The sequence below is a fragment of the Alosa alosa genome, chromosome 3 (assembly GCF_017589495.1).
Source record: "Alosa alosa isolate M-15738 ecotype Scorff River chromosome 3, AALO_Geno_1.1, whole genome shotgun sequence".
Lineage (NCBI taxonomy): Eukaryota > Metazoa > Chordata > Actinopteri > Clupeiformes > Clupeidae > Alosa > Alosa alosa.
This window is the reverse complement of record NC_063191.1, coordinates 20,022,203-20,049,299: the sequence shown is the minus strand read 5'-3', so window position 1 is coordinate 20,049,299 and position 27,097 is coordinate 20,022,203. Positions and strand designations below refer to the sequence as shown.

The following is a 27,097-nucleotide window of genomic DNA, read 5'->3' as shown; positions in this document are numbered from 1 at the left end:
ATGTAATCTTGGCTGGCTCATATGCAGTGTCCAGAGTTGGCCCGACTTGGCAGTGTGGCCATTGTTATGGTAATTAACCTCACTGGCCTCTCACTGGAGCAGGGAGAGGGGGCATTGGGGACCGATGTGGAGTCATTAGCATGCTATAACATCCCCATTTCCCCATTGAGGCGCGAGACGCCAGGAGGCCGGAATGCCAGCCTTTGTGAAGGGTTTTGTCATGTTGCTTCTTTATCTTTCATACAACCACTTGAAAAAAGCAAAAGCAAAACCAGGCTTACCCATCAAAAGTTTGAGAATGCCGGGCTCCTCTTTCACTGCCTTCACAGTATAAAAGAGGTGTATGGAAACAATCAAAACAATCAGAAATATCCCAGATTTTGAAGTCTGCCGAGTACAATCAGGACAGCACTCTACAAGAGTCAAGCATCAAATCAAACACTGGAGTTGATTTGCGAATAGGAATTACTCAAACCCAGCTCCACAGCCACATGCATTATTCAGCTGGCCAGTGAGACCACAGGAACCTATCCAAAATGTAATTACATTGTTTCCTGAAATCTTCAATCGAACATTTAGAAACTGAAGCAGTAGAAGTGTTCCTCTTTTTATTCTGTTATGCTGAAATGAATATGTCAGTGAACAGAGAGGCCCCTGTTGCAAGGCTGAGGAAGATTAATTCATTAATCTCTAACTCGGCCTCCCTGAGCGGTAAGACTTCGCTCCAGCATCCTCTTCCCCCTCTTTATTCTACTTCCAAGGTCTTCCTCATCAGCCAGTAGAAAGGCTCTTTTGGGCGATGGCGTCTATAGGGCCGCTATTTAATTGCAGGGAGTCGTGTCCTTAATGAGACTGAAATGCCCAGGTGTCTCTTTTCAAACTGCGCTTTTTGCAATGGTGCCTATTGTGAGGGAAAGCCCTGAAGATATGGCTTGTGTGTGAGTGTTTATTTAGTGGCATCACTCTTGAGATCTCCTTTGAATTCGATGTAAACGTGAAAAATAAAGGTCAGTATGACAATCACAACACACCCCTAAGGCTTTCAGGGAAGAGTGTTGTTGGAATACTGCTGGTTTCCTCTCTCCTTCTCTCTACTTGTGCTTGAGAACTGTCAGGCGACACGTCTCAAATGGTAGTGTTGTTTCTAGGTCAATCAGTCCAGTGGAATTAAATTGGTAGCGCTGGCACTGCATGCATCTTCATTAATCTTCATTTAAGAAATAACTTTTGCTTCAGGGAAAATATCACTTTCCCCATTTGCTTCAAACTTGGCCGGAGAGTGCTGGCGTTTCACTGTGAGCTCTTTGTGTGGTCATCTTTTCTTTGCCGCCAGCAGTCATAAAGGGTCCCCTGAAAAAGAGGTAGGTGCTAGGTGGTTGTTTTATTGTGTGGCGAGGCTGGTTTCCTTGTCTGGCAGGAAATGCATCAAAGCACCTTTTGGTTCTCTTCAGCCAGACTCTCACACCTAGCGCCATGTGTGTATGAGGTGTGCCACCTTCGTAGACAAAGCAGACTACAGCTAAAGGTGTCGCCACTGAGTGTGAAACTACCATTTTTTCCTGTACCCCTGCATTGAGACTTAACTGGATCCAGTCCAAATATTTAGTTGTCAGACACTTTTCTCCCTCCCTCTCCCTCTCTCTCTCTCTCTCTCTCTCTCTCTTTTCTTCTCTCTCTCTCTCTCTCTCTCTCTCTCTCTCTCTCTGTCTTTGTCTTTGATTCTCACTCTTCATGATGTTGTTACCTCTTGCAGATGCCTTAACATGGACCATTTATTTCTCAGTATTTCATAGCTTTCCACAGTGGCTTCACTAAACACATTAATGGATCCCTTATCCATTAATATTTACCTCTGTCCTGTGCCGTGGTGGTGTGGGGGGGACGTGGGGGGGCATGGGGCTGCGAGTCTGGCCGGGTGTGTGGGTGGCGGAAGAGTGGCGCAGAGGGCTGGTCAGTCTCTGCAGGGAGGAGCAGCTCTGGACATGGCTGTTAAGTTTCATTGGGTGAAGGAGGGGGCCCGCGCTGTTGCCTGCTATCTGTGGAGCTCATTATTCACATGGTGGGTGGCAAGGATGGGGGTGAAAAAAGAGAAGAGGAGCTGGACTGGGGCATGCAGAGAGGTGGAGTCCTGCTGCAGCCTAGCTCACTCCCAGGGTCATTGTTCTTTTCTCAGACTAGTCATGTCTGAAAAGGAGCGAGGTGACTTTTATGTTGGATTCAAACAGTTGGCAAGCTGTAGTGGCTTGCTTGCTTGTTTATATATATATCTTCAAAAGGACTGAATGTGGGTTGCATGTTAAAGTGTGTCATCAGGAATGTGTACTTATATAGCATCTGCATTCCAAATATATCCTGATTGAGAAATAATCTGTTTCTTTACAGCTGTCATGATCTGATGTGTCTGCATGTCAAATAACAGCTTGTTTTTAATTTAGCTGGTGTTGAAGGAGGATTATCTGAATTACGACAGCTTGTAAAAATCCTCTTTAAGCAATAAAGACTTGTCACAGAAAGAATGTCTGTGATTATCCTCATGCCAGAGTGTGTACTGCTTCTCTGAGGGCCTATCTTTCTTATCAGCATCCGCAAGTTCCTATGATAGTTCTGTCCTCTCTGGAAGCCTCCCGAGATGATGCAGATGGACCAGAAAAAGCCCTCAAAAGGGACCGATAACATGGGATAGAGGTCAACACTGATGGATTGAATGTTTCTGACATTTGATTTAGTTGTTTCAGTGACCTAGCAATTAACCACAGTGATGTGTCAATTAATAGCAGCCTACCCACTGATACCACTGGAGCACTAGACAGTTGAGAATATGGAGATTTATATTCAAAACATGTTCTATTTGTTAGAAATATGTAATTCCAACTGTATTTGGATTGGATGGGCAAAGTGAACTTTGTACCACTATAGCTAAAGTTGTTGTAGCATTCTTTGCTACACAGCACAATTTACAAACTGCATGTTTATCAGTTTGCTGCAGCAGCAGTGACATTTGTTGAGCTTTACTTGAAATGGTTCAGCAGGGGCTACTCAATTATCTTAAGCCTCTTGGTTGTCTGGTCAGTATGTCGGGGGAGTGAGTGTGCCTGCTCAGATTCCTAAGGACACCCAATTTATCAGTAATCAAAAAGTCATCCATTCTGGACTAATCCCACATTGATCCCCTGAAACGTGCAACGGTTTAAATCTGTTCCATTTGCTATTCCATTGCCCTATGACTTCCAGCTGGTCTAAGCTGGAAATAATGGAGCATGTTAATTATTTTGAAGACCTTATAGCTCCCTAAATCGCACCATACTGTAGCCGCATTCCCCAGCAGATGATTGAAAATGATTGGTCCATATCCTCACTCCTCACTTCAGGCTGCATACTCACAACATGGCATGACTGCTATGTGCAGCCCACAACCAAAGCCTGGCCATGGGAACTCATGCTCTGCTCTGGAGTGTATATCTGAATCTGGAGCAGGCACAGCATGTTCACACATTAGTTTGTGTTCGGTGGCATTTTGAAGTGTCCATCATTTCTCGAAGACTGTGGGTTTTGCCGTCGCCACCTCCTTAATATTATGGAGTCTTAAGAAGAGTTGTGTTCAGGAAATCTTCTGAGAAGCTAGCCAGAATGATCCAGGCGCTGTGCTGAGCGGCTGACTTTCCCAGGCTTGTGGCCCCTGAAAAACCACCAAAGCAGGCTGTTATCAGGCATCTGACCTCTCCTGATGGATGTATCCTGTTGAGTCTAATTGTCACAGAATGTAAACGGAGCCCCCAGAGGAGCACTAAGTTCAGCTTGTGCCACCACGGCGCTAGCAGGCTCGGCACACCCTAAACTAGTTTATCAACACCAATTAACCCACTCTCCCAGATCTACAGCACGGGCTGTCTCATGATACCAGCAACAACAACAACAACAACAGAACAAGAGCAGCTGTTGAATGGGCGCAGTTGTAGTTTGATCCGCGGCGGTGGGGGGTCGGTGTTGTCTGCGCGAGACGTCAGGTTCATTAAGAATTAAGCGAATTGGCTATTACATTCCACTGTCGACAAAGCCTAGTGCTGTTCGAGCCGTTTCACTTTTTTCTCCAGCTCATAAATAAGACAGGCACCTCTGATTGTGAGGTGCATGTATAATTCATAGAATCCCCCAAACACCGCCCCCCCCCCCCTCCTCCTTCCCCTCCCAGCCCATTCTGCTGAGCTATCCCTCCCAGTCCTTTTGTTGTCTGCTTCTCCAACTGCATTTAAATTAATAATTGAGGTGATACTTCAAGAATGTCTGTTTGATACCACCTGCTAGGCAATTCAGCAGTGTTCTCTTTTCCCCTTCAAAGGAGGCAATGCTCCATCTAAGTACTTTGAGCGATTAAACGTGTTGGGTGTGTTGCTTAGACCAATGCTAGTAGACCTATGAGCTATACTTTTAATGGAATTTGTTGTGCTTGAATTGTGTCTATAATCCATGTAGGCGTTTGTTAAGCTTCAAATCGCTGGATATTTTCATAGTTTCTTATGGCCTTTTACCGTCTCTAAGACTCTAAGAGCTACTGAATCACCCAGCTCACAAAGAGTGTGCATTCAGCGTGGCTTTTCTACAGTAAATGACATAACTAAATATCTGGGCGGATGGGTGGATAGATACGGTAATTGCTCAAATAAATGTTTGAAAGCTGAATGATTGTAAACATATGAGTCAGATTGACAATTCACATCTAAGCTCAGCGATGAAAAGCAGACAGCCTCCCTTCCCCTAAAGGCTTTTATATGACAGCAGTGGTGAAGTCGAAATTCAGTTTGGTGAGCGTTGTTGTACTCTGAACCCGCCAAAGGGTCCAGGGCTACATGACTCATGGAATCCTTGGTAAACACCACGACCAACACAAACTGATGTGGATGCCTTTCAAGTCCGATGCAACTTGAGTCAAACCAGTGCTTGAGTCCTGATGAAAGATGGAGGGGGTTGGGGCGAGAGTCGAGTTGCGGAGTCGAAGCACCGAAGCTAATCAGTCGCGCTCTTTCTCCAACCTTGACATGCCTAATCCACTCACACACTTAAATGTGGCAGCATGTTCAGACTGCTTTTGCAAACACACACCTGTGTTGATTTACCAAAAAGGAGAATGATACCATACTTGATAGCTTGTGCTATCCTGTCCATTGCCACATTTTTGAAAAATAGCTTCTCTGAATAAAGATTTCACTGAGCCATGATTAAAATATCTGTAAGTTCACAGAGTGCATGCCACATGTTTCCACGCAAGTTGAGATCAAGGCGTCGCTATCAATCTTCACCTCTCATTCCTATACACACCACAGTTGGAAAGCATTCGTAGGTATGTGTAGGTATTTAGGTAGGTAGGCTGTGTAGGTATTGCAAAATTGTATGGAGGGAAATAGCACAGCAGTGAAAGTGTTAGTGATAGTGAGGTCTTCAGCACAGTGTGAGTATGTTCAACAATTGTAGAGATACATGAGATACATACCCCAGCAGGGCTAATTATTCTGTGAAGCTCTGTGGTTATAGGGACTGAGTTCACCTCCCTTGTGCCCAGCAAGAGATTGATTTTTAATTCCCGATATGCCAGGAAGCCTGTGTGGATATTTTAACACGGGCAAGGAATAAAATGCCTGACTGCAGTATGGATTTGGACAAGAATGAAACTGACTTTATGTTATGATAATGTTGTTGGAAGCAGGGCCCATGCCATGAATAAGAATGAGGTGTTGTAAAGGGTAGACCATGGGTTGACAGGGGAACTATCAAGAGTAATGGTGCTTACAGCCTTCCCTGTGTTAGTGTTTGTGCGTGTGTGTGTGTGTGTGTGTGTGTGTGTGTGTGTGTGTGTGCATGCTTGTCAGGAAGCCTAAAAGAGTGTAAAAGAGAAAAGGAGAGAGAAATAGGTCCACAAACCGATATGAAGCTCAAGGATGGCGATCAACCTGAGGAGGGCTCGCTGGGTCGATACTCACTTCCATATAGGAGGGGGGGGGGGGATTGAGTCCCCCCCACGTTTGTGAAAATAGCAAGGGCTGGGAGAGGACACATAACTCAGTGCTGTACAGTACCAAACGGGGACGCTGAATTTACACGGCCGATCAACAAAGGGAGATTCTCCCAGGCCCCTCCCTGGCTGGGTCCACAGCGGGGCGCGATCCCGCTGCTCACCTCTCCGCCATTCCGCTCACACTCCATAAATCTCCCGCTGCTCCGCACTGAGCTGACACGCAGCCTCACCGCGTTGTTTCAGGCAGAACAACGCTTAGCGTTGGTGGGAGAGAGATGGAAAGAGGGAGAGGGAGAGAGAGAGAGAGAGAGGGACCGAAAGTGAGGAGGTGCGCTGGAGGGAAAGTTTTTCATCTGGTGGAACTGGTGTAGAAAAGGAAGTGTTGGCTCTCATCTGGTTGTTTTTAACAGGAGAATTACATTTGTAGTGGCCAGCCATTTGGTAACAACATACACATGGCTGTGTGTGTTTGTGTGTGTTTGTGTGTGTGTGTGTGTGTGTGTGTGTGTGTGTGTGTGTGTGTGTGTCTGTGTGTGTCATTTGATAACAACATACACATGGCTGAGTGTGTTTGTGTGTGTCTGTGTGTGTGTCTGAGTGTCTGCTGTGGAGCCTGGCCACACACATGCGTTCTCTCTTGTGTGAGCTTGTTCTGTGTGCGTGCCTATTCCTCCCGTGTGATTCAATTTCAAGAGTTATGTGCCTCTTATTATTATGACTGCAGTGTGTATGGTAAAGCCTGCGGCAATCTTCACTGGTAGCACTTCATGCTTCATTAAGCAAAGCAAAGCACCTCAGCTGCCTTTTGTACATTCGTCTCAGCATAGTTTATGTTGTTTCAGCTGTCCCCTTTGGGATGTGCATGTTTCAGGACGAGACAGAGATAATCTTGAAATGCCACAGGGAAGTTTGTTTTTGGATGCTCAGTGTCCTCTTTAGTTGTCTGCCCCCACCCCCCCCGCCCCATCCCCTTGCCTTTACCCAGGGAGGAGAGATTGTGGCGGGGCCGCCATTCATCCTGACTTTCACATCGGCCCCACATAAAGCCTTTCAAGGTTCCCCAGTGCAACAACTGCTGCATTTTATTACAGCGTGAAATGGGAAAAAGAAAAGAGCCCAACGGCAGACCCTACTTATCCATGCAGAATGTGTCACTTTTGGGGAAGAAGATAACAACACAAAGGGAGGCGGGTGAGGCACAATGCTTTTGTTTGCAGGCTGCTCTAGCCGCCATTCACTGGACTTACAAGCTTCTGGTAAAGCCGGCAAAGCTCGTGTTTGGGTCTGCACAGGGAACCAGTGTGAATTTCTCCCCACCACCCCAGTTTCCTTTGCTCCTACACAATAAAATGGTGGTTCTTTTTATTATCATTTCACCATGTAGATTCAGTCATCTGAACAAAACCCTTCTGTTCTGGACCCCGAGGACACTGACACAGAACACCTGATCCTAACAATCAGCACTTACTGTGGTGAATGGATCCAGTTGTAAACATGTGTTTTAAAAGCTATATTTTTGATTGATGCAAGCGGCTTTGTAATTATAAAGAGCTCTCATATTTGCTTTGGCAAGACATCTGTTGTCACCCTTCCCCTTTCCCTGCTAAACTGTCAGTGTGTGGGTGGGATGTTGGGAAACGCTGACAGATTGTCAGTTATCAGCACACCTGTGCAGGGGTTTCAGACGCTCGACTGCTCACTTACCTGCTGCCACCCTCACCTTTTGTGACACACCTTACCGCTCTGAAAGGCTGAAAAATGCCAAAAATTCCATGAAAGGGATGAACGTGAATGAATGCAGCTTATCCTGCTGTGTGAGAATAGTATCAACAGGTAGAGAGAGCCCTCTAAGGTACTGGGCATTATTGTTAAAAGAGAACCATTAAAGGGCCAAAAAAAGAAGTATAGACGTATTTGACCTTCCCCCCCTTTAACTATTGTAATGCCTTCATATCCTGTGTCCATGGGAGCGGTGAGAACGAGAGTGGCCCTGATCCTGGGCTTTAACTGTGTTTAGAGATTTGTAGAGGGGATTTAGAGCCTTGGCCTGTGCATGAGCTTGTTTCCTCCGTTTCCTCGGTGGGTCTGCTGGAGCCACGCAAGTCGTTGTCCAGGTATGGCCTCGAAGACGCACTGGAAATCAAACTAAGGGTGCTGCTATGTTGCCGTGAGGGAAGGATAAATCCCTCTCTTTAGTTTCATGCCTTGCCTTGGTCAGCTCGGCGTGGAGTTCTTTTTCTTGTGGGGGAGAATCCACATCACCATGCAATTTCAACATCATCTGGTTGTCGTCAAATTTTCCACCAATCTGTTCAGATATTGGCGTTCACTCACCTCTGAATTTCTAAATCAGTGTTCCCTATTCCCTGAGTTCCATTCCGTGAGGCCTGCTGTGATGTGGGCTTTCACTGGCCCCAATCTAATCATCATTAAGGAACACTTGCACCGGATTCCAGGAAGCCAGCGTGCATTCTGAACACCTCATCACCTGTGTTCTCTAATCTCACAATTGTTTAGGCCCTGCATAATCAGGCTGGACAACCAGTGCCTGAGTCATGAGTGAAGATGTTCTGCCCACTTAACACAATGGCCCCCATCTCTCAGCACCACGTCTGCGCCACTTAACACTTGCGTGGCCAGACGATGTCACACGTCCTCCCCTGAGACAGGACACGCCAAGTGCTAATTAAGAGACTTGCGGAGTGTAAAACTGGCAGTGCCTGCGCGCCGGGCCCCCTTGATTTCAGCCTCACAGGAGCCAGGCTGTACGCTTCAGCATGTGCGTGTCCCATACTCGCCATTAAAGCCAAATAAACGTTTTCTGTGGGAATGGCATTATAACGATGGACCCGCCTAATGAGCGAATTAAAGAGCCATAAACAACTGCGCAGTGAGCAGTGCATCAGACAGAGGCTCTCGTAAAAGTCCATTTTCCCTTTGCTCCCCTGATTTACCCTGATTTTCCCATCTCGGGAGTCCTTGTTACTGTAGATGTAAAAGGCTACCTAGGTCTGTATTTTCGGCACACTATAAGTCCGTTGATTGGCCGTTCCCTCATGCAGCTCAGACAGCCCCGGTCATCTGTATGGACGTGAACCTAACGTGGGCTCCTTCCCAGGCTGTCTCTGCAGCGGGATGCTCGTGCAGGGCTCGGGGTAGACCCAGGCTCAAATTGAAAAGGGCTGAGTCTGGTTGGCCGCTTGTCTGCTTGGTGTGGTTTGGGTCGGCCCCAGTGGCTGCACAGAAGCAGCCCGACCGCAGGTTTCGGTTCTCCCTGCGAGCAAGCGCACTCCCAGGGTTCTCTCTCTCTCCGAGCGGCCGGCACCAGGAACGTATGAACCGTTTGCTCGCTGCTCGATCCCGTCTGAAGATGCGCTCTTTGTTGTGGTGGACTCAGCATGATTCTATCAGACATGCATGAACTTTCATCTTTTATTACATTTGGACACATTGGATTTGATTTGTTGTGGGTAAATAGCTGCACTTACGACCAAAAGAATATGACTGTAGTGATACATTTTCTCTGCTTCTCATGCGCTATGTTTGACTGGGTGCCTGGCGTTGTTGTTACATTATAGTGCATAGCTCTTTTATCTGCAACCCACGTAAAATATCCAGTAAATAAGTTCCATGTGTGGCAAAGAAGGGAATCCCAGGAACATTTAAACGGGGTGTATCATCCATTAGGCTGCTCCCAGTGCACAACTGGAAGTGGTACAGAGAGAAGCGTGGTGCTGATGCCAGAGCCTATCAGGTCCAGACGTGAGCAGGACCGAGTACTGATGCATCCCCAAAGGAATTTCTGAGCGCTCCCACCAGCCAAACGCCACGCACCGCCGGCAACCGAATCTTTTATGCTGAGCCGTCCCCTATTCGCCGCCACTCTAACACATTGCTGGTCTGGTAAATATTAGAGGACTGTGTGTCCTGTGTGGAGGTATTTTTGGGGACATGTTTGCTTTGTGGGAGTGCGCTGCATCATGTGGATAATGGCGCACGTGTGTGTGTGTGTGTGTGTGTGTGTGTGTGTGTGTGTGTGTGTGTGTAGTGTGGAAGTGGAAGGTGCTTGGCAGACGGTGTGGAGGCAGCCGGCTGCTTTGATGTGGTGTTTTCTTTGAAGCACTGACTCTGTCCTTTTTTGTCACTGTCTGTCTCTCCTTTTCTCCTTGTCTCTCTCACTCCATTCTTCGCTCTGTCTTGCCCCTTCTGTCTTGCCCCTTGCCCCTTGCCGCTCCCAGTGCCTTGAGCCCTGCAAAGAGTCCTGGGACCTGAAGGAGAACCAGTGCCAGGACTTATGTGAGGTATGTCACCGACTCTGCTGTTTGAGTGCTCCCTGTAGGCTGGGAAAATTCAATAAGGGAAATGATGAGAGAATAAGGCTGAAGTGGAAGCTCTGTGTTCTTAATGTCGTACATTACCGAATCAAAGCCCTTACCCACCCACCCATCAAACTCATGAGTCATGAGCTGCAATGTAAACAGGGCTATTCCTATAATGGGGCACCTCTCTGACCTAACAGGCGGTGCTGCACTTGGCTTCTCAAATCAATCTGACATGGGTTTTTCCTTCAAGTCATATTTCTTTCCTCCCTTTCCCCCCTGCTTTTACTCTGCTCTGTCAAAAAAAAAAAAAAAAATGCTCCTCAGCCGCTTTTCCCCAAGAAGCACTACGAGTGTCTGACGAGCTGTGAGTTTCTGAAGTCGGTGGAGTCGGCGAAGCAGGGCGACTGCCCGGCCCCCGAGAAGGCCACTGGCTTCGCCGCTGCCTGCGTGGAGAGCTGTGAGGAGGACAGCGAGTGCTCCACTGTCAAGAGGTGCTGCTCCAACGGCTGTGGACACACCTGTCAGCTGCCCAAGAACCTCTACAAAGGTACAGACCCACACACACACAGGCACACACACACACACATGTATGTGCACACACATACACACATGTACACACACACACACACACACACACACACACACACACCCCCCCACACACCCCCCCACACACACACACACACACACACACACACACACACACACACACACACACACACACACACACACACACACACACACACACACATATACACAAATGCACAAACAAGTAAAATGTACTGGTTTATACCACACCACACTGGCTGATCCATAATGTATCATGGTATGTTCATGAATAGGTTATTTTGATAGGCACAGTTGGATTTATTTAACAACTATACATTATTTTCAGGAAAGTGCACATGTATTTACAGAGCCCACAGAATAAATAGAGCATTTATCTCTGTGAAATGATCATGTGTAATGTATGCTATGTAGTATCACAGGAATAGCTCTGTTTGCGTGATGGCTCAGCTTGCAGTTCTGCAAAACGAGACAAAGGATTCAACAAGAGACTCAAATCTCAGAGTTCTTTATGTGTGAAGCACTTGGAGCGCAGGAGAGGTGTTTAGAGGCCATGCTCTGGGAAGTGAAGCATTGTTTTAAAGTCCTCCGAGACTGAGCTCTGAAATGGAACTTCTTGCTCTATGATCTGAACATAGTGTAGCCCAAGGCCAAGGCTTTAAAGGAACTGAACTCAGTTGGGGAGAAACAGAATGCAGCTTTGAAGAACCATAGTAACAACCCTGTACCCATCTCTCTCTCTCTCTCTCTCTCTCTCTCTCTCTCTCTCTCTCTCTCTCTCTCTCTCTCTCTCTCTCTGCGTGTGTGTGTGTGTGTGTGTGTGCGTCAGGGAAAGTTAAAGAGAAGGGAAATGGACAGAGAAAAAGCTCCACAAAGGTCCCACAAGGACTGATACAGTATAAAGCTCAATGATGTATGTGTCTCTGTATAGATGGATTTGTGCAAGCCTGTGTATGCTTGCAGTGCACGTAGATGTGTTTTCCATCAAGTACATCCTTGATGGGATGTTATTCCGAAGTCTTTGCAATCTCATGCCAGGCAGTAAGTCATAAATGAAGCAATTCTTTCAGAAAGCAGCATGTGAAAATAGAACAGCAAGAGATCCTCTTCCTAAGACCCACGCATGTATGTTCATTCCTCCTCATTTCCAGGTAGACTGAATTTCTTCATTATAAATCACCACTTCAGTTTGCACTGAGCAAACATCTAATTATTTGGCCAGTTTTCTGAAGCTCTAATTGCTTCTACGTGTGCAGAAGCCTCGTAATGGTGCCGAGGGGGGGATGATCCATAATGCTGGAAACGATTACCCCATCATGAGTGGGGTGCAATTGAGCGTTGCTCAGGGTGAGATGGTTCTCAGATGTTCTCAGCGTGCAGGTGGAGGTCCTGGGAGAGCGTGTCCCTGACAGAGGGGGAACCGGCTCAAAGAACCCGACCCTCTTTGTGCGCAGGAGATCTTTGAACACTCAGAGACAGAGGAGCCCATGCTGGGGTTTTGTTCCACAGTGCGCTGGGGGTCTTCCATTACATCTGCACCCCCAAGCTGGAACAGCGCAGATCCACTCTGTTGTTCCATCTCGCCCTGTTCAAAGCCTGAGGCCTTGGCGTAGGTTCATTAATAGTGTTTGTGTAGGGAACCAGCAGACATTTCTTTTCATCTTTTTTCTCTAAAACGTTCAGATTTTGCCAAGGTTTTGGGATCTAATTATGGAATCTCGTAATTATTGCAATGAAAAAATTAATGCAAAAATTATGCTGTGATATCTGCTTCTTGCTGAGTTTACACTCTCTAGCGTTGCGGAGTTGTCCTCATTAGACTGCTATATTCAGCGAGACTTGTAGCTTGCGGACAGTAAAGTCTGTAAAGCTCACTCCTCCCAAAGGGCTGGAGAGCTTGCTGCTGGGAGGCTGGTTCCTGTAAGCTGCACGCTGCCAGAGCCAAGACCTCTTCAGGCAAAGATGGAATGTTTGGGCACAAAGGAATGTGAAGCTCCATATTCTCTCCTGTTCCATACATTGCACTTCATGGCTTCATGATTTTTGGAGAGGAAAAATGACCAGTTAGGAGTTGTTTTGGACCATTTCATATTCAAATATTCCAGTGCAACAGTTTCATGTTATATGAGCCCAATCAGTGATGCCAAAGGTTGAAGTTCTGATTCATTCTGTCGGTTTGGGAGATGGATTTTTGAAGGGTTGCACCATGGAAGTCAATGTGACTGGCTCGCAATTCTGTTGCTGATTGGTTAGGTTCGTAGACTTCACATGTGGTTAAAGAAGGCTATAATCTGCGAGTGCACCACTGGAACCTGATAGCCATAAATAGACACTTCTCTTGTGATGGAGGTGATGTGAGCGGGTGAGGTAACATGAGCTGCATCATGAGCGTGGCTGCTGGAAGCTGCCGGAGAACGTGTGTGGAACATGGATGCTGCAGCTATGATTCTTGGACGAGGTGCAGAGGGGGGGGGATGGCCAAGCCAGGGCCATGATTATGATTGGCAGACTGTGTCGTATGTGGGTGAGTGCTGGAGCAGAGGAGAGCTTGAGCACGTAACGCTGTGGTGTGTCTTCTCTCAGATGAGGAGGGGGTGCGCGGGGGAGGGGGGGGGGCAGGACTTGCCAGCAGCCGTGGGAGGAGGAATGCTGCGGTATTGTTATTGCGTTACACATTGTGCTGGGAGGTGTGACACACGCTCGGCCTGTGAAAACCACAGCACAATGACAGGCAGCTGTTCGCTCGGAGAGCCCTGGAGAGGCGCACGCAGGAACGGCCTCATATGTGCCTGGCGGACGCCTCTGTCCTCCTCTGTCTTATTTAAATCACACGTCCACCCTGAAGAATAGATCACAATAATGTGGGCCTCTGTGCAAAAAGTGAACTCCCTGATAGAGCTACAATGACCATTTCCATGCCTTAACTTAATGGAATACATTAAGTAGGAGGGTCTCCCAAAGACTGAAGACAATGATCAGCTCATGGTTCATTCAGGTACTCTTAGCTGAGGAATGGCTTCATGTGTTTATGCTCTTCCTCCCACACAAAACAGTAGAGGTGCTCAGGTGCTAAACATCAAGTCCTCTATTATTCCATCAGAAGCGTAGTGATTTATAGAGAAGTGTGGAATTTGTTCAGCATTCCTCTGCACTTAGAGAGCTTCCTTCTCTATTTCCATTTCATTAAACCTACGGGCTGCTCCTCAATCAGCGGCTCAGCATATCTCACTAGTAATAAATTGAGTGGGGAGAGTTAATCTGTCACGCTGGATGATTTTGTTTTAAAGCCCTGCGCTTAATAAATCTATAATTTATAGCACATGGACACATTTATTATGGTTTATAGGGTTGAATGGGGGGAACAATGATGCAAATGGAGTGTGTTTGTGTTCTCTCCGACAAAGAGGAGCTCTCAGCCCACAATACCCCAGATAGCACTTGTCTAATCCAGATGTACTCACATCCTCCATAGAAAGCATTTGTCAAAACATGTGTTCCTTCCCTGAGGTTGAGCGCCCGCTCAGTGCGATGGCTGTGATTAGAACGGATGGAGTTTTATGTGTTTATTTTGCCCTCAGTCCAGAGAAGTCCAACAGAGCACCACAAGTTTGGAGTGAAATGGGTGAAATGTATGTCCTCTCCTTCAGGAGTGCCCCTCAAACCCAGGAAGGAGTTGGTGTTTTCGGAGCTCCCCGCGGGCCAACTGAACATCCACTGGTCCTCCAAATTTAACATCTCTGTGGAACCTGTCCTCTACGTGGTCCAGAGGAGATGGAATTATGGGATTCACCCCAGTGAAGATGACGCCACGGAATGGGAGACTGTTGCACAGGTAGGCATGCATCCAGTAGATATTGTTGCTTCAAACATCTCTTCTTTTAAATGCCTATTTGACCTTTCTGTGATGCTGGCAAGTTTGTTGTATATATTTTTATTATTCAAATATTTAGATATGTGTTAATGAAATGACAGGTGCAGATTTTGTGCGATTTTGAGGAGAAGCATAGTGAGTCAGAGCGGAGAGATGTAGCAGTAAACATGTGACCTGTGACTCTGTCCGTGACCCCTGACCTCCGTGTGCCTTTGCCCTCCCTCCATCTGTCCCCCAGACTACAGAGGAGCGTGTCCAACTGGCCGACATCAGGGCCAGCAGATGGTACCAGTTCCGAGTGGCCGCCGTCAACGTCCATGGCACCCGCGGCTTCACCGCCCCCAGCAAGCATTTCCGCTCCTCCAGAGGTCAGTCTGCCTGGGTGGCCGCACTTTGATGGCCAGTTCCTACGGCTCTGGCCCTGACACCTAATCCCGCTCAGCTCTGGTGTTAAGACCAGGGAACAGGTGGAACCTTTGCATAGGGATTTTACAGCAAGTCCCCTCCTTCAGTGCCCAAGTTTAGCAAGAGTGTTGAAGTGCACCCTGACGCATAGTTCCCTGTGTGTCAACTGTTGATGTTCGCATGTCCATAGGTGGTAAATCAGTTTTAACCCACTGATGTTAGTGCGAAGTGTGACAAAGCCCAGCGTTGCCATCCTCAGCCCATCAACTCACACTTGTACACTATTGACACTTTTACTGCATAAGCCTCTTTAAACTTCTTGGCTTTTACGGCGTTGTTTCTCTCCCAATTCAGAACCGCGCAATGAGCAGAGCAGAGCCGTGAGCCGGGGTTGTAATTCACTGTGATGGCTGTCAGTGCCCAGGCGCTGTGATGATGTGACGAGCGCAGAGCGTGCCCATTCACTGTTGCAGCTAGCGCTTCATCTGCCTCCACTGAGGGGGTTCCCCTCTTTACTGCCATATAAAGTGTAATATCTTTGAATTAGTAGGGATATTGCAGGTCTCAGATACATGTAAGGGCTGCCTCTGTGCCAAGATGAATGAGGTAAGCAAGCCTGCTTCAGATCTGGCCCCAGATTAGTAGCTGCTGATGGCAGGGAGGCCAAAGGCAGACTTTAGCACAGAGTCTTAAATGCCCAATGACATTGAGGAGCTTTCTAGCAGAAACCCAGATGTGTGTTTTTTTTTTGTTGAAAACTCAAAATGATTTTTTGCTGGCATAGATGCATACTGATGCTTTATAAATGTGATGACGTGTCTGAATGTGGACTTTTGTATCTGCAAAGTGTGACATACTGGCAGAATTCATTTTAATTTCAGCAATATATATATTTGTTTTTAGGACATAGTTACAATTTAGTGTGCAGAAAAAAATGAATTTGGTTGGAAGCTGGTTTAGTTTCAATCATTTCCAATTGCCAGCATTATACTCCTCTATTCTCTGGCCTATTTAGGCATGTTTTACTTAATGGCAAAGAAGCAACACATCCATGGCCTGAGGGCAATTAGAAAGCAGCTAATGCATTTGCTCTCTGTAGTGTCATGAATCATCAGATCTCTGGTGTGGAACTGTGAACAGTTTTCGATGTCTCCTGTTGCACACACCCACACTGGGAGGCTCTGGTCTGTCTACTGACTTCCTGTTGCCATGAGATGATTAGCTGTGCACGATTCCAGTAAGTTTTTAGAAACTCACCCGGCTGAGGATGTAAAAACATCTTGCGTGAGTTGGGGGGTCAGTAGTGTTGATTGATTGTGTTTGGTGTTCCTGGCGTGATGAGGTCAGCGGAACTGATGAGCATGTCAAGGTGTTGTGTTTTTATGAAACGCACACAAGTGTATCATCTGATTCCAATTTCTTACTTGTATAATTTGCAGCGGCAATTTGCTGTGACATTGGTTGCTTATTTATCTTGCATGGATAGCATTAGCTAGCTCTCCGTGATGCATCCAATTGCTCTCCGCGAGTAGCCCAAATGTGTTTCAGGTGGGAGCAGGCTTGGTAAGAGGAGCCGCCTGCCTCACAGTCCATGTCATTTTCTCATTAAAACCCAATTCCCCCTGGTCTGCGATTTGGCCCTCAATGGCTCAACTACTCTGACATCATCGGTCAGACACACGCTACTCACGGCAGCCGGCAGCAATTCACGGCTCAGTCCATCTGTCAGAAGGCCTGTCCACATATGAGGCCTAACAGCCTGTTTATACAGGCCATGTGCTCAGCAGTCAGGTACAGTAATGTTGAGAGGCAGAGCAAACATAAAGCTGCATTTACAGACGTGCGCCTGAGGGTCCGCAATAGTGCTCTTGCCATCGCTATAGTAACAGACGAGATGTTACATCAGAGTTGTCTGTGGAAAAAGGCATTATACTGCCATTATGGTGTCATTAGTATGACATAGAAACATGACCCACATAATTCATAGAGCACACATTTTGTTACACTGACAAGCCTGAAACTAAAAGTACCACCATCTAATAAACAACTTAAAATTGTGATGACACCTTAAGAGTTTACAGATTAGACTAGTAAATGAGCTAAGTGGAAAGATTGTGTTCTTTTGGAGGGAAAAAAACATTCTGAGGAGGGAGAAAAAAAGAATCAGAAACTTGTGTAATTGAGTCAAAGGTTGCAATAAATCACTGTTCTGGATTTTTCCAAGAATGGACCTCCTTAGCTGCTGAAAGGCCCACTCACAATGCGGTGATGTTTTCCACAGACCCCTCCGCTCCACCCAGCCCGTCCAGCCTGAAGGTCACCAACGTGACAGTCGGCGCTGACGGCTCGGTGACGGCTTGTCTCAACTGGACTCTTCCCGAGGAGCCAGATATCCCTGTGCACCACTTCAAAGTCTACTGGAGCTGGACTGTTGCTGGCAAGTCTGTGGTGCCGTCCAAGAAGAAGAGGAGAAAGACCACCAACGGGGTAAATCTGCCCCCTCTGTCTCACTAATGTGGTGCTGGATGGTTCACACCCCAGTGCCTGGGCGGGACGGCTGAGTGCTAACATCTCGACTCGAGTGTGCAACCCGCAAAGCTGTAAATAAGAAACAGTCCCACAATGGAAATGATACACAGCAAACGGCAATCACTGTGATTGCGTAAACTGTTTAAGCCCATTGTTTATGCATACACACAAGGTCCCATTATTGTTTTATTGCCGTCTTCAACAAATTAAACTCTTTTTACATGGATGGTTAATCTTTTAAGGGGAATAGAACATAATGTTTGTGCCTTATTTACAACAAGGTATCCTGCAAGGGGTACTTTGGAAAAGCCATTTCCCCCTTTTTCTCATTTGTTTTCAGTTGGGACTATTCAAGCCATGTGGAGAGAAAACAATTGGATTACATTTACATTCATTTCTAATTTTTAAATTCATCAGCATTCATCAAACTTTTCATCTTTGACATTGTTCCACACTGCATTACGTGATCTAGGTGTCACAAAAGCCCTCTCACATTCCAGTTGAAATTAGTGTTGTAACAAGTTTCAGATGTGCCACTGAAGCCTATGGGCACAGCAACATGAGATACTCATTTGACACGAGTACCAGTGGTTTTCACTTCGACACCTCAGTGCTTGGAGAGCGACCTGCTGGTACTGGAATGCCAAAACAAGCACTGTCAATAATGAAAGGCAATCAAATGCATGCTGTTTAAGGAATGCCAAAACCAAAACATTAGGTAGCTAAGCGCTCAGGGGGTTGATAACACAGTCTTTCCCACAGGTTCTAAAGAAACAGACCTCAGAGTGGTAATTCTCACCATGTCAGTCCACACACCCAACATATGCTTCTCATAACTCGGGTTTCCCATAGGCCCGGCTCCGGTTCCAATGTCAATTGGGTTGGGTGACACTGACTAGCCACAGTCTGGCTCCGTGATCAATGCTCTGTCTGTGCTCTGTCCATCTTAGGCCAGAACCTCTGTGGAGCTCGAGGGTCTGCAGGCCAACAGCAGCTATACAGTGGAGATCCAGGCCGTGACGTACTGGGGACAGGTGCGCCTCAAGAGTCCCAAAGCCTCCCTTCACTTCAGCACAGCGCTCTACGATGACTCAAGTAAGCACTGACAACCGCGCTATTTCTCAGTGGTGAGACATGTCAGAATACACGATTTGAAGCAACAATACTGTGCAATGTTACGGCCCATCTCAAGTTGTAATATCACAGAGATTCCCAAATACTTCACATATTTCAATTAACCACTATAACAACCACATCTGTGGTTTATTGATCTTTTCTGGTCAATTTCCAAAGCATCAGACACTCAGACACTTGAATAAATAGATCTATTTTGCAAATCGTCCTTAGCAGAGTCGCTGTCCAAGACAAAGAAAGAAGATGGTCCTGCTGTCAGCTCGGTACCAGGCAAACGCCCAGCAGGCGCTCTGGAGGTGGGAACGCCCTTCTACCAGGATGGCCAGCTACAAGTCCGCATTTACTGGAAGAAGAGAGGAGGTAAGGCAGATCGACAGCTCCCCCTTCTCAGTTCTGCTGCCAGCCCAAGTCACTCTAGCTGTTTTACAGGGAATTTGTGATATTAGCGCCTGCAGCTCCGATTCATTGAATGGCATAGAGGAAACAATGGCTACTTGTGGCAAGTTAATTAGAAGTGTAAATGTGTTCATGCAGAACCAGGGTTTGCATGGGCAATCCAACAATAAACACTTATTGGGTGGACCTGGCCTTCAGAGTGGATTGAAAGCTGAGTTTAATAGATTATCCTCCCCAAAGCAGTCCCATGCTCGTGTGTTGAAACAGCCCATTTTGTTTTACAAGACTTGACGTCACGCCCAAGAAACACCAGAGGGGAACACAAAAGGGTTAAATGGAGAAATCCCCTCTATAGCTGCACATATGCCCCATCCTTCTATTAGGACCAGAGTGGAAATACTGAAACCTTGAAAGGCATACTCCAAGGGCAGCTTGTCAGGTCCCATTCAGTGGTCTATGTTATGTTACTAATATATGTCATCACCCAAGCCAAGCTCCACATAACAGAGTCAAGAATGCACAGGCCATGGGGAGCCTGGTTTTCGTGATGGAGTGGCCTTATGCAGAATCCTAATGAGGGAAATTCTTCCTCGTCTGGAACTGTTAGCAGAGCTGGACACGGCTCTTGGCCCTGAGTGGTTGTGACTCGGCACGGGCACATTTTCAGCCCCAAAAGAGCTCCAAATTTACGAGCTCTGGTCTGTTTCCTGGTGGTGCTGGTAGTGGTGGAGGTGGTGGTGGAAGTGGGCGTGAGCGTGGTGGAGGTGAATGGGCAGCCCAGGCTCCTTGAGTGGCTGGAGCAGGCAGCTGCGCCGTGCTGGCCAGCTAATCCCTCCACGCATGGGATCGAGTTCCTCATCAGCTCCTGCGGCTGCGGCCTGAGGAGCAGGTTCATTTAGTGCTGATTAGAGCACTCACTCATCCCTCTGCTCAGCCTCTCTCTCTCTTTCTCTCTCTCTCACTTTCTCTCTCCGCTCAGCCTCTCTCTCTTTCCTGCTGCCTGTGCTGGAGTGGAATTGCACAGGGACAAAGCCATGCAGCTGAGACACACCCGCATTAAATCATCAGCCATCATCAGCGAGGCCCTTTTGGACAGGAACCTGTGTTCACGCCACACTCTGCGTGCCATAGCCATGTTCCTTTCTTTGCTTTACATACCACTTTCCCTTCCCTGTCGGCCATGCTTTACATGTCTTGTTTACTTTTGCCTTCTTCCCGCTTCCTACTCGCCTGTGATTCCTCTTTTCTGCTTCCAAAATGCTCTGAGCCACTGTGCACCAGATCCATGTCTAAGTCTTCAAAGGAGCCCTTTTATCTCGCGACCGCAATCTAGGCCCCTGCCAAGGGCTAACACAGCGTAGCTCAATTATTAATTTGAGAAGTATAATTTCACATCTAAACAGCACAGCTTGATGAATAATAAACTCTGCAAATAACATTGGGCATTGCGAGTATAAACACCCTGATTATCCCCACTGAAGCACTACTGTTTAATAATAACCAACACGGGGGAAGTTGAGTCAAGTGAGGCCATGTCCTGCTGCGACGTTTAATGGGAAATATTTGGAGGGGGGGAGGGGTGTGCTAGTAGATATCTATGTTGATACTGTATGCTCCCACTAAATTCTTTTCATTATATGGTCTGTTTATAAAGAGTGTCCTTGGTGAACTGCCTGTTCATTGACAGTATTTTTCCAGAAATCAAGTTGTTATCTTGCCACCGAAATGAATTATCCATGTGAGGCAGATAAATTTATAGCAAGAGAGATTACAAGAGCAGAGCTCTTGAAAAAGAGTTGCAGTGAACCGAATCTGCCACACAGCAACATCGCCATGATCTAAAAGCATTGGGTTGGCTTTTATAGAGGAGTTGTATGTGGATGCAGGATTACTCTACTCAGCAACTTTTGTAATGGGATTTTGTTTTTCCTTGGGACCCCGAAGCACTCACCCAATGATTCTATCTGTTCTATTGGCTTTAGACCCACTTGTGAGTCGCTACCATGTACAATGGGCACCTGAGTTCTGCAGCTACAATGAAACCAAGGGACCAGAGAAGTCTGTCACCCAGGTATGTTTTTCATTTATATGGCCTTGGAGTCACTGAGCATAGAGGGCTGTTCACAATCAGACACCCTCTTGTCTAACTTGATTACTCTACAATCGATACCTTGCCACGGTACAAATGCATGTTTTTTTCAAAAACAAAATGTCTATCGCTTTAACAGTTCCCTGAAGAGGGCGAAACAAGTGAATGTTGTTTTTAATAATGACTTGGTTCATGTGGTGGAACATGTGGTGTGTTGGCTAATAAAACCCATTCACTAAAACAATGTTTCTGGGAACCAGGATTAAACCCTCCCTGAACCCCTATCCCAACCCCCCCTGCATGCCCTTGCGTCGGGGCTGGGGCTTGGGCTGGGGGCCTGTTTGGGCTCAGTCTGATGGAGAATGGCAGTGGCCTGGTGATCAACACATTCTTTAGAGACCTCTGCTCTGGTTGCTAGGAAATGCACATCCTTTCTCTATAGATGCCTGGAAAGAGATCCAAATGTGGGCCTGTCCCCTACACTCTGTATGAATGCCGTGCCTTGCTTGAATTCATTGGGGTCTGCTCCATATCACAGTAGTACATGCCCCCCTTCCACCATGATTCTGGCTCCACAGTCCCTGGTTAAAACATTTGTGCCACAAATAACTCAAATAGTTTAGATCTTGAATTAAAAACATGTATAATTATATTGTATATCATTTATATGAAGTGAAAGTAATTCTATTAAGAATTAGGAACCAGTATCTGCTGTCACTTTTCATTCAAAGAAAGTTTTAATAAACTAGTGAAATGAATGTCACTGATCTCTTAAAGTGTTCTAGCTTTAATGTGAGTGACAGTTACAGAGCATGGCAGGGCTTCCTGTTCTTTCACAGCATTTATTTCATTATTTCCTGGACTTCTTTGGACTTGACCTGTGAGAGATGAGAGTCTGTGAGAGTCATCAGGGCTGACAAATGTTTTTCTTTTTTGGCTCAGGAGAACTACATCAACCTCCCTAGCTTGCTGTTCTCCTGCAAGTACAAAGTTACTGTCCACATGATGAAGTCAAAGAGACGTTCCAAGGATGAGAGCGTTACGTTCCTCACCCCATCTTGTGCTACAATCAGGAGCAAGAGCCTCAAGCCCATCCACTGCCCTGGAGAACCAGGTAACTCCCAATACACAATGCAATGATATCTCATCAGTATCCAACCTTTTATTTATCCGGCCATTTATTTCCCCATAAATAAAATAAATAATATAATAAATAAAATAATACCCTTTGTCAGTAGTTCCATTTCAGCTTTCAACTGTTAGTTCCTCTGAGTACTGAGATGTAGAATTTTAGAACTGCTTCTAGTAGTGAGTCATTCTAAAATATACCACATGGTACCCAGTGCATTGCCAATTGGGTTTCAAAATTGACATGTAATGAACTTGATGTAAACATTTACATTACATTTCTCAGTTTCAGGGCATCCCAAAGTTCTGGCCAAACCAGAGAACCTGACCGCAGCCTTCTCTATCCACGAGGGGAACATCACAGGGAACTTCTTCTGGAGAGTGTCTCGACCGCAGCCACACCAGCGTATCACGGGCTTCCAGGTCACGTGGGCCGAGGTGACCACAGAGAGCCGGCAGAACAGCCTTCCCAACAGCATCATCTCGCAGTCCCAGATCCTCCCCCCGGTATGCCTGTCTCCAGACCCGCAGGGTCACCTGCTCTCATGTGGTTTGGGATATTATGTCTACAAGGCCCTTTTGAGGCGACAAAGAGGGAGCGCAGATGAGATCTGGAGTGCTGCTGTGAGCTGTCAGTCAGGGGCGCTCTGGGTGGATATGAATAGTTGTGCAGACAGAAGCGGTGTGAGATCCCAGAGGGTGAGGATGGTGTTGCTTCCCGTCTCCTCTTTTCATCTGCCGACTGGCACAAACGCTTTCATCTGCCAGGAGCTGAGGAGGCTGAGAAACCCACACGTTTACATAACGTCCCCCATCAACAACACACGTGGCCTGTCGGCACCACCCAACAAGATGAGGCCCTCTATAAATACATGTCCCATACACCATCTATCACACCAAAGAGGGCCACTAGAGAGGGGGGCAGAGATGACAAAGTCTTTATTTACTATTTGTTATGAACGTGCGCCCAAAGTGCCTTTGATTTACAGATATTCTCTTTATCTCTTTTCTCTCTCTCTCTCTCTCTCTTTCTCTCTCTCTCTCTCAGGATCATAATCTGTTGGTAGTGGCTAACCTCAGGCCAGCGACATACTACCGGTTGGAGGTGCAGGTTATAACATCAGAAGGGGAGGGCCCCGCTACAATGAAGACTTTTCAGACGCCCAGTGTTTCTCCAGTCCTTCAGCATCGTAAGCACCAGCTCTCTTCACTACTTTTCCAGTGCTTTTGTGGCCACTTTTCAAACCTGGTGGAAATGTAAAGGTTTAAATTGATTTAGTACATTAAAAGGAAACAGCAGTCTGCTGGAAATTGCTACCAAAACAAGTGGTTTAGAAATAGTAGTTATTTAGTATGTGCTTCTGAATACCACTGTCATCACAAAACTGCCCAAATGTTAAAGACAGGGCATGCATAACTGTGAAGTGGCCACATATTTAATGGGCATGAAGCATCTGGAGACAACAGTCTTAAGAGCAGTGCTGTGTGTTGGGCATAGCCATATGGTTGGCAGATTGAAGCAGAATGAGTAAGAGCTCATGTTGTTCCCCAATGGCATTCCACACAGGGCCTCGGCTCAGGCAGCACCACCAACACCACCAGAAACCAGCGGCAGAGAAACACTGAGGAGAGGCTGACCAGACCCACTCCGCCAAACCAGCTCCGGCACCCTCAGCCTCTCATCCACAGGCCGACTGCAGCACACCGACCGCCCCAACCAACCATCAGGGGAGAGGCCATGAGTCCCCACCCCACACCCCACAGCCATGGCCTGGGAGTCTGCCTGCACCACGGCCGATGCCTCTCATTCAGTGGAGTAGCTCAGAGCTTTCAGGAAAAACAACACACACATGGGAGGAAGATTTCATTTAGTTCCTTCTTCCCCTGGCCTCCCTCTTGTGCTCATGTGCTGTGCGATTCTGTCATCTTCATGGACAGCACAGACAAATGTGCTCTGCGATCCCTCCGGTTGTTCATCATCAAAATGATTATACGCTTTTCTGTTTCTTTTGCCACAAAACTCATGAGTATATCAGGGGAAATATCCATACTTTTTCACATAAACTTTGCATAAATTTGACATCAAAGACACTTGAGAGCAATGGAATGAGTACCATGTGAGTGTTGAATAGAATCAAGCTTTGAAGCAGTGAAAGACAGACTCCACCTATTTATTTTGTGGTACAGCACCAAGTCTGCCGCCTAGGCACACAGAATATATGAGTCATGTAGCTAAAGAGCTGTGTAGTGGACCTGAGGATATCACATTTAAAAAAAAACTGTGTAGTTGACCTGAGGATAATACATTTAGGTTGATGTTGCATGTAGAAGTCCATCTCATTTTAAGCTGTAAATGTGTAACTAGCTTCAAACTGAATGCTCATATTGGTTTTGCATGTGAGACCTTCTTGTTCAGTAGGCATGAGAATACATCTGTGTCACCTCATATGAATATGTTAGCAATATTCCATTAACAGATTAACAGATAATTATTTGGGAAGTAATATGTATTGTATTATTAATGAAATTATAACTTTTTGTGTGGACATGATGAAACTGTATATGTTCTTGGCTGTAGAAATATTTGTTGTGAAACAGTCAGTGAATGTCTATATTTATTTATGTGTGTGTATTGAAAAGTTTTGATTTGTGTGTATGTGTGTGTTTCTGTGCTCTTGTCTAGACCTTTTCTGAACCAATAACTCTGTAAAGACATTTTGTAAAAAATCAAATTGTAAATATAGTCTTATGTTACGTTATTTTTCCATGGTAGACCCTGTACATACTGTTAAGTAATAAAATAATCCTCAAACTCCATTGGCAAACACTGAGACTCTTGTGTTTACATGTTCTACCACGGAAAGGCCTTAATGTCAGCATTTAAAGTTTTCTCTAAACATTTTGCTTTTTGGCACATGCTGCTGCTTATTTAACGCCAAAGTGCAACTCAGCATATTTGCACATCTCTCTCTATTTTATTAAGCATGAAACATCCACTCAAGCGCCCAAAATAAAAAGGTTATTCAGGTTGAGGGGAGCGCAGCGTTCCAGAGGCTGACTCATTAAATATGATCATCATGTCATTGTTTATTTTACACCATGGTGGAGTGATAGAAAGAAAGGCTTTCTAAATGTGAAAAACAAACTGTCAAACACTGCTTAAAGTAGCTTATCTGAAATATGAAGCATGTGTTTATCATGTCGTGTGGATGATATGTTATTGCATGGCATACATGCTCAGTGCTGTTTGGAAGTGGACTGTGATGTCAGCCTGTCAGATGAGGGCAATTCTGCTACACTCTTGGCTGCTTTGCCATGATGCTATTGTGATTAAACCAGGGTGTTGCTCATGGAAAAGAACATCGCTACCATCTCTTGGACTGATCTCGATTGCAAATCCATCACCCAGTTTTGTTTTGTACAAGGCTGAAATGTTTGCAGGTGTAGGTCTTTAAGCTACATATGTTGTGTCTTTTAACCATCAACATTTTCCATTTTTTCTTTTGAGAAACATAGGCTACTGAGCAGTATGTGAACGGAACTGCTTGAAAATGAACAAGATTCATAAAATATATAGCCAATAACTACTCATTTTGCCCATGTTGAAATGCAATTATTTTTACAAGCATTGCTTCGGGAGTGGTTTCTGTGTATTCATATTTGTAATGGCAAACGTCAGACTTATTTCTTTAGCTGTGGAATGATTGATTCTGTGTACAATAATCTATTTGTCAGTATGTGTTTGTAGGAAAATAGTGCAGGCACAGAATGTTTCATCCATCTCATTTATTAACCTACCTGTCACTACTGCATACACACACATATTTCCATTGTTGGTTCATACTGTAACGTTATCTTGAATGTGTCTCAACCGAATCCCATATATATTCGACATATCCACGGTATGTGCACTTTATCATGGCCTGTGCCTGGGAGAGTGCCTATAGGAAAACTGTGTTATTATGGAAGTCCTTCATCTTTAAATTCCTGCAACAAGAACTCAATCTGGATCCAGACCTTGCCAAAGGCTTCTCTGGCAGAGAGGAGATATAAGCACTCTCCCACAGAAACACATGGTTTTGCCCAGCTTGCCTTCTTTTTTTATCTGGACTGAGTTTCTCAGGCTCAGTTGTGTGTTTGTTCAGAATGTTCCTTTACATTCCTTGGTATTAAGAAACCCTTCAATGGCAAGTCAGTTCAGGGTAGAGCATTTGAGACAACCACATTACCAAGTGGTCAAGGTCTGGCCTTGATGCCAATAGACTCTGCAGCAAATTGTTCTGAGAACTTGTTTTCACACTTTACCCATCTTGTCAGTCCTTGAACACTTTGCTATTCAGCATGTTTATGTACAGTTCTATTATGTCGCAAGAGATTAGTTCCTCTCTGTCCATGCAAGGTAATCCTCTTGTCTGCACTGCTACCCTGTTCGTGGCTGAGCCAAGGCCTCCTCTCCTCCCAGCCAAGTCCATCTCTCCTCCCCCCTCTGCAGCCTCTCTCAGCCCAAGCCCCTACAAACAGCAAATGCCATTGCCCTCAAGTGTGAAGACATCAAAACAAAGGCTTCAACTCTCCTTTGAAGCCGCCCAAAATGCAGCTGTGGGTGCAAAGTTTTGGCGGGGACAAAAGGAGCAAAGCTTCAACAATGAAAT

The 27,097-nt window shown here is 46.0% G+C and overlaps 1 protein-coding gene across 1 annotated transcript in view; it reads left to right on the top strand.

Moving 5' to 3' along the window:
- LOC125292527 (anosmin-1) overlaps positions 1-25,272 on the top strand; it is a 33,872-nt gene extending 8,600 nt beyond the window's left edge. Inside the window, exons 3-14 of the mRNA XM_048239873.1 lie at positions 10,246-10,308; positions 10,654-10,876; positions 14,541-14,725; positions 15,003-15,132; positions 17,451-17,656; positions 18,649-18,793; positions 19,046-19,192; positions 21,211-21,299; positions 22,260-22,431; positions 22,732-22,952; positions 23,494-23,635; positions 24,013-25,272. Coding sequence (XP_048095830.1) covers positions 10,246-10,308; positions 10,654-10,876; positions 14,541-14,725; positions 15,003-15,132; positions 17,451-17,656; positions 18,649-18,793; positions 19,046-19,192; positions 21,211-21,299; positions 22,260-22,431; positions 22,732-22,952; positions 23,494-23,635; positions 24,013-24,071 — 1,782 coding nt within the window. The 3' untranslated portion in view covers positions 24,072-25,272. The remainder of the gene's footprint in view (positions 1-10,245; positions 10,309-10,653; positions 10,877-14,540; positions 14,726-15,002; positions 15,133-17,450; positions 17,657-18,648; positions 18,794-19,045; positions 19,193-21,210; positions 21,300-22,259; positions 22,432-22,731; positions 22,953-23,493; positions 23,636-24,012) is intronic.
- Positions 25,273-27,097: the final 1,825 nt, after the last annotated feature.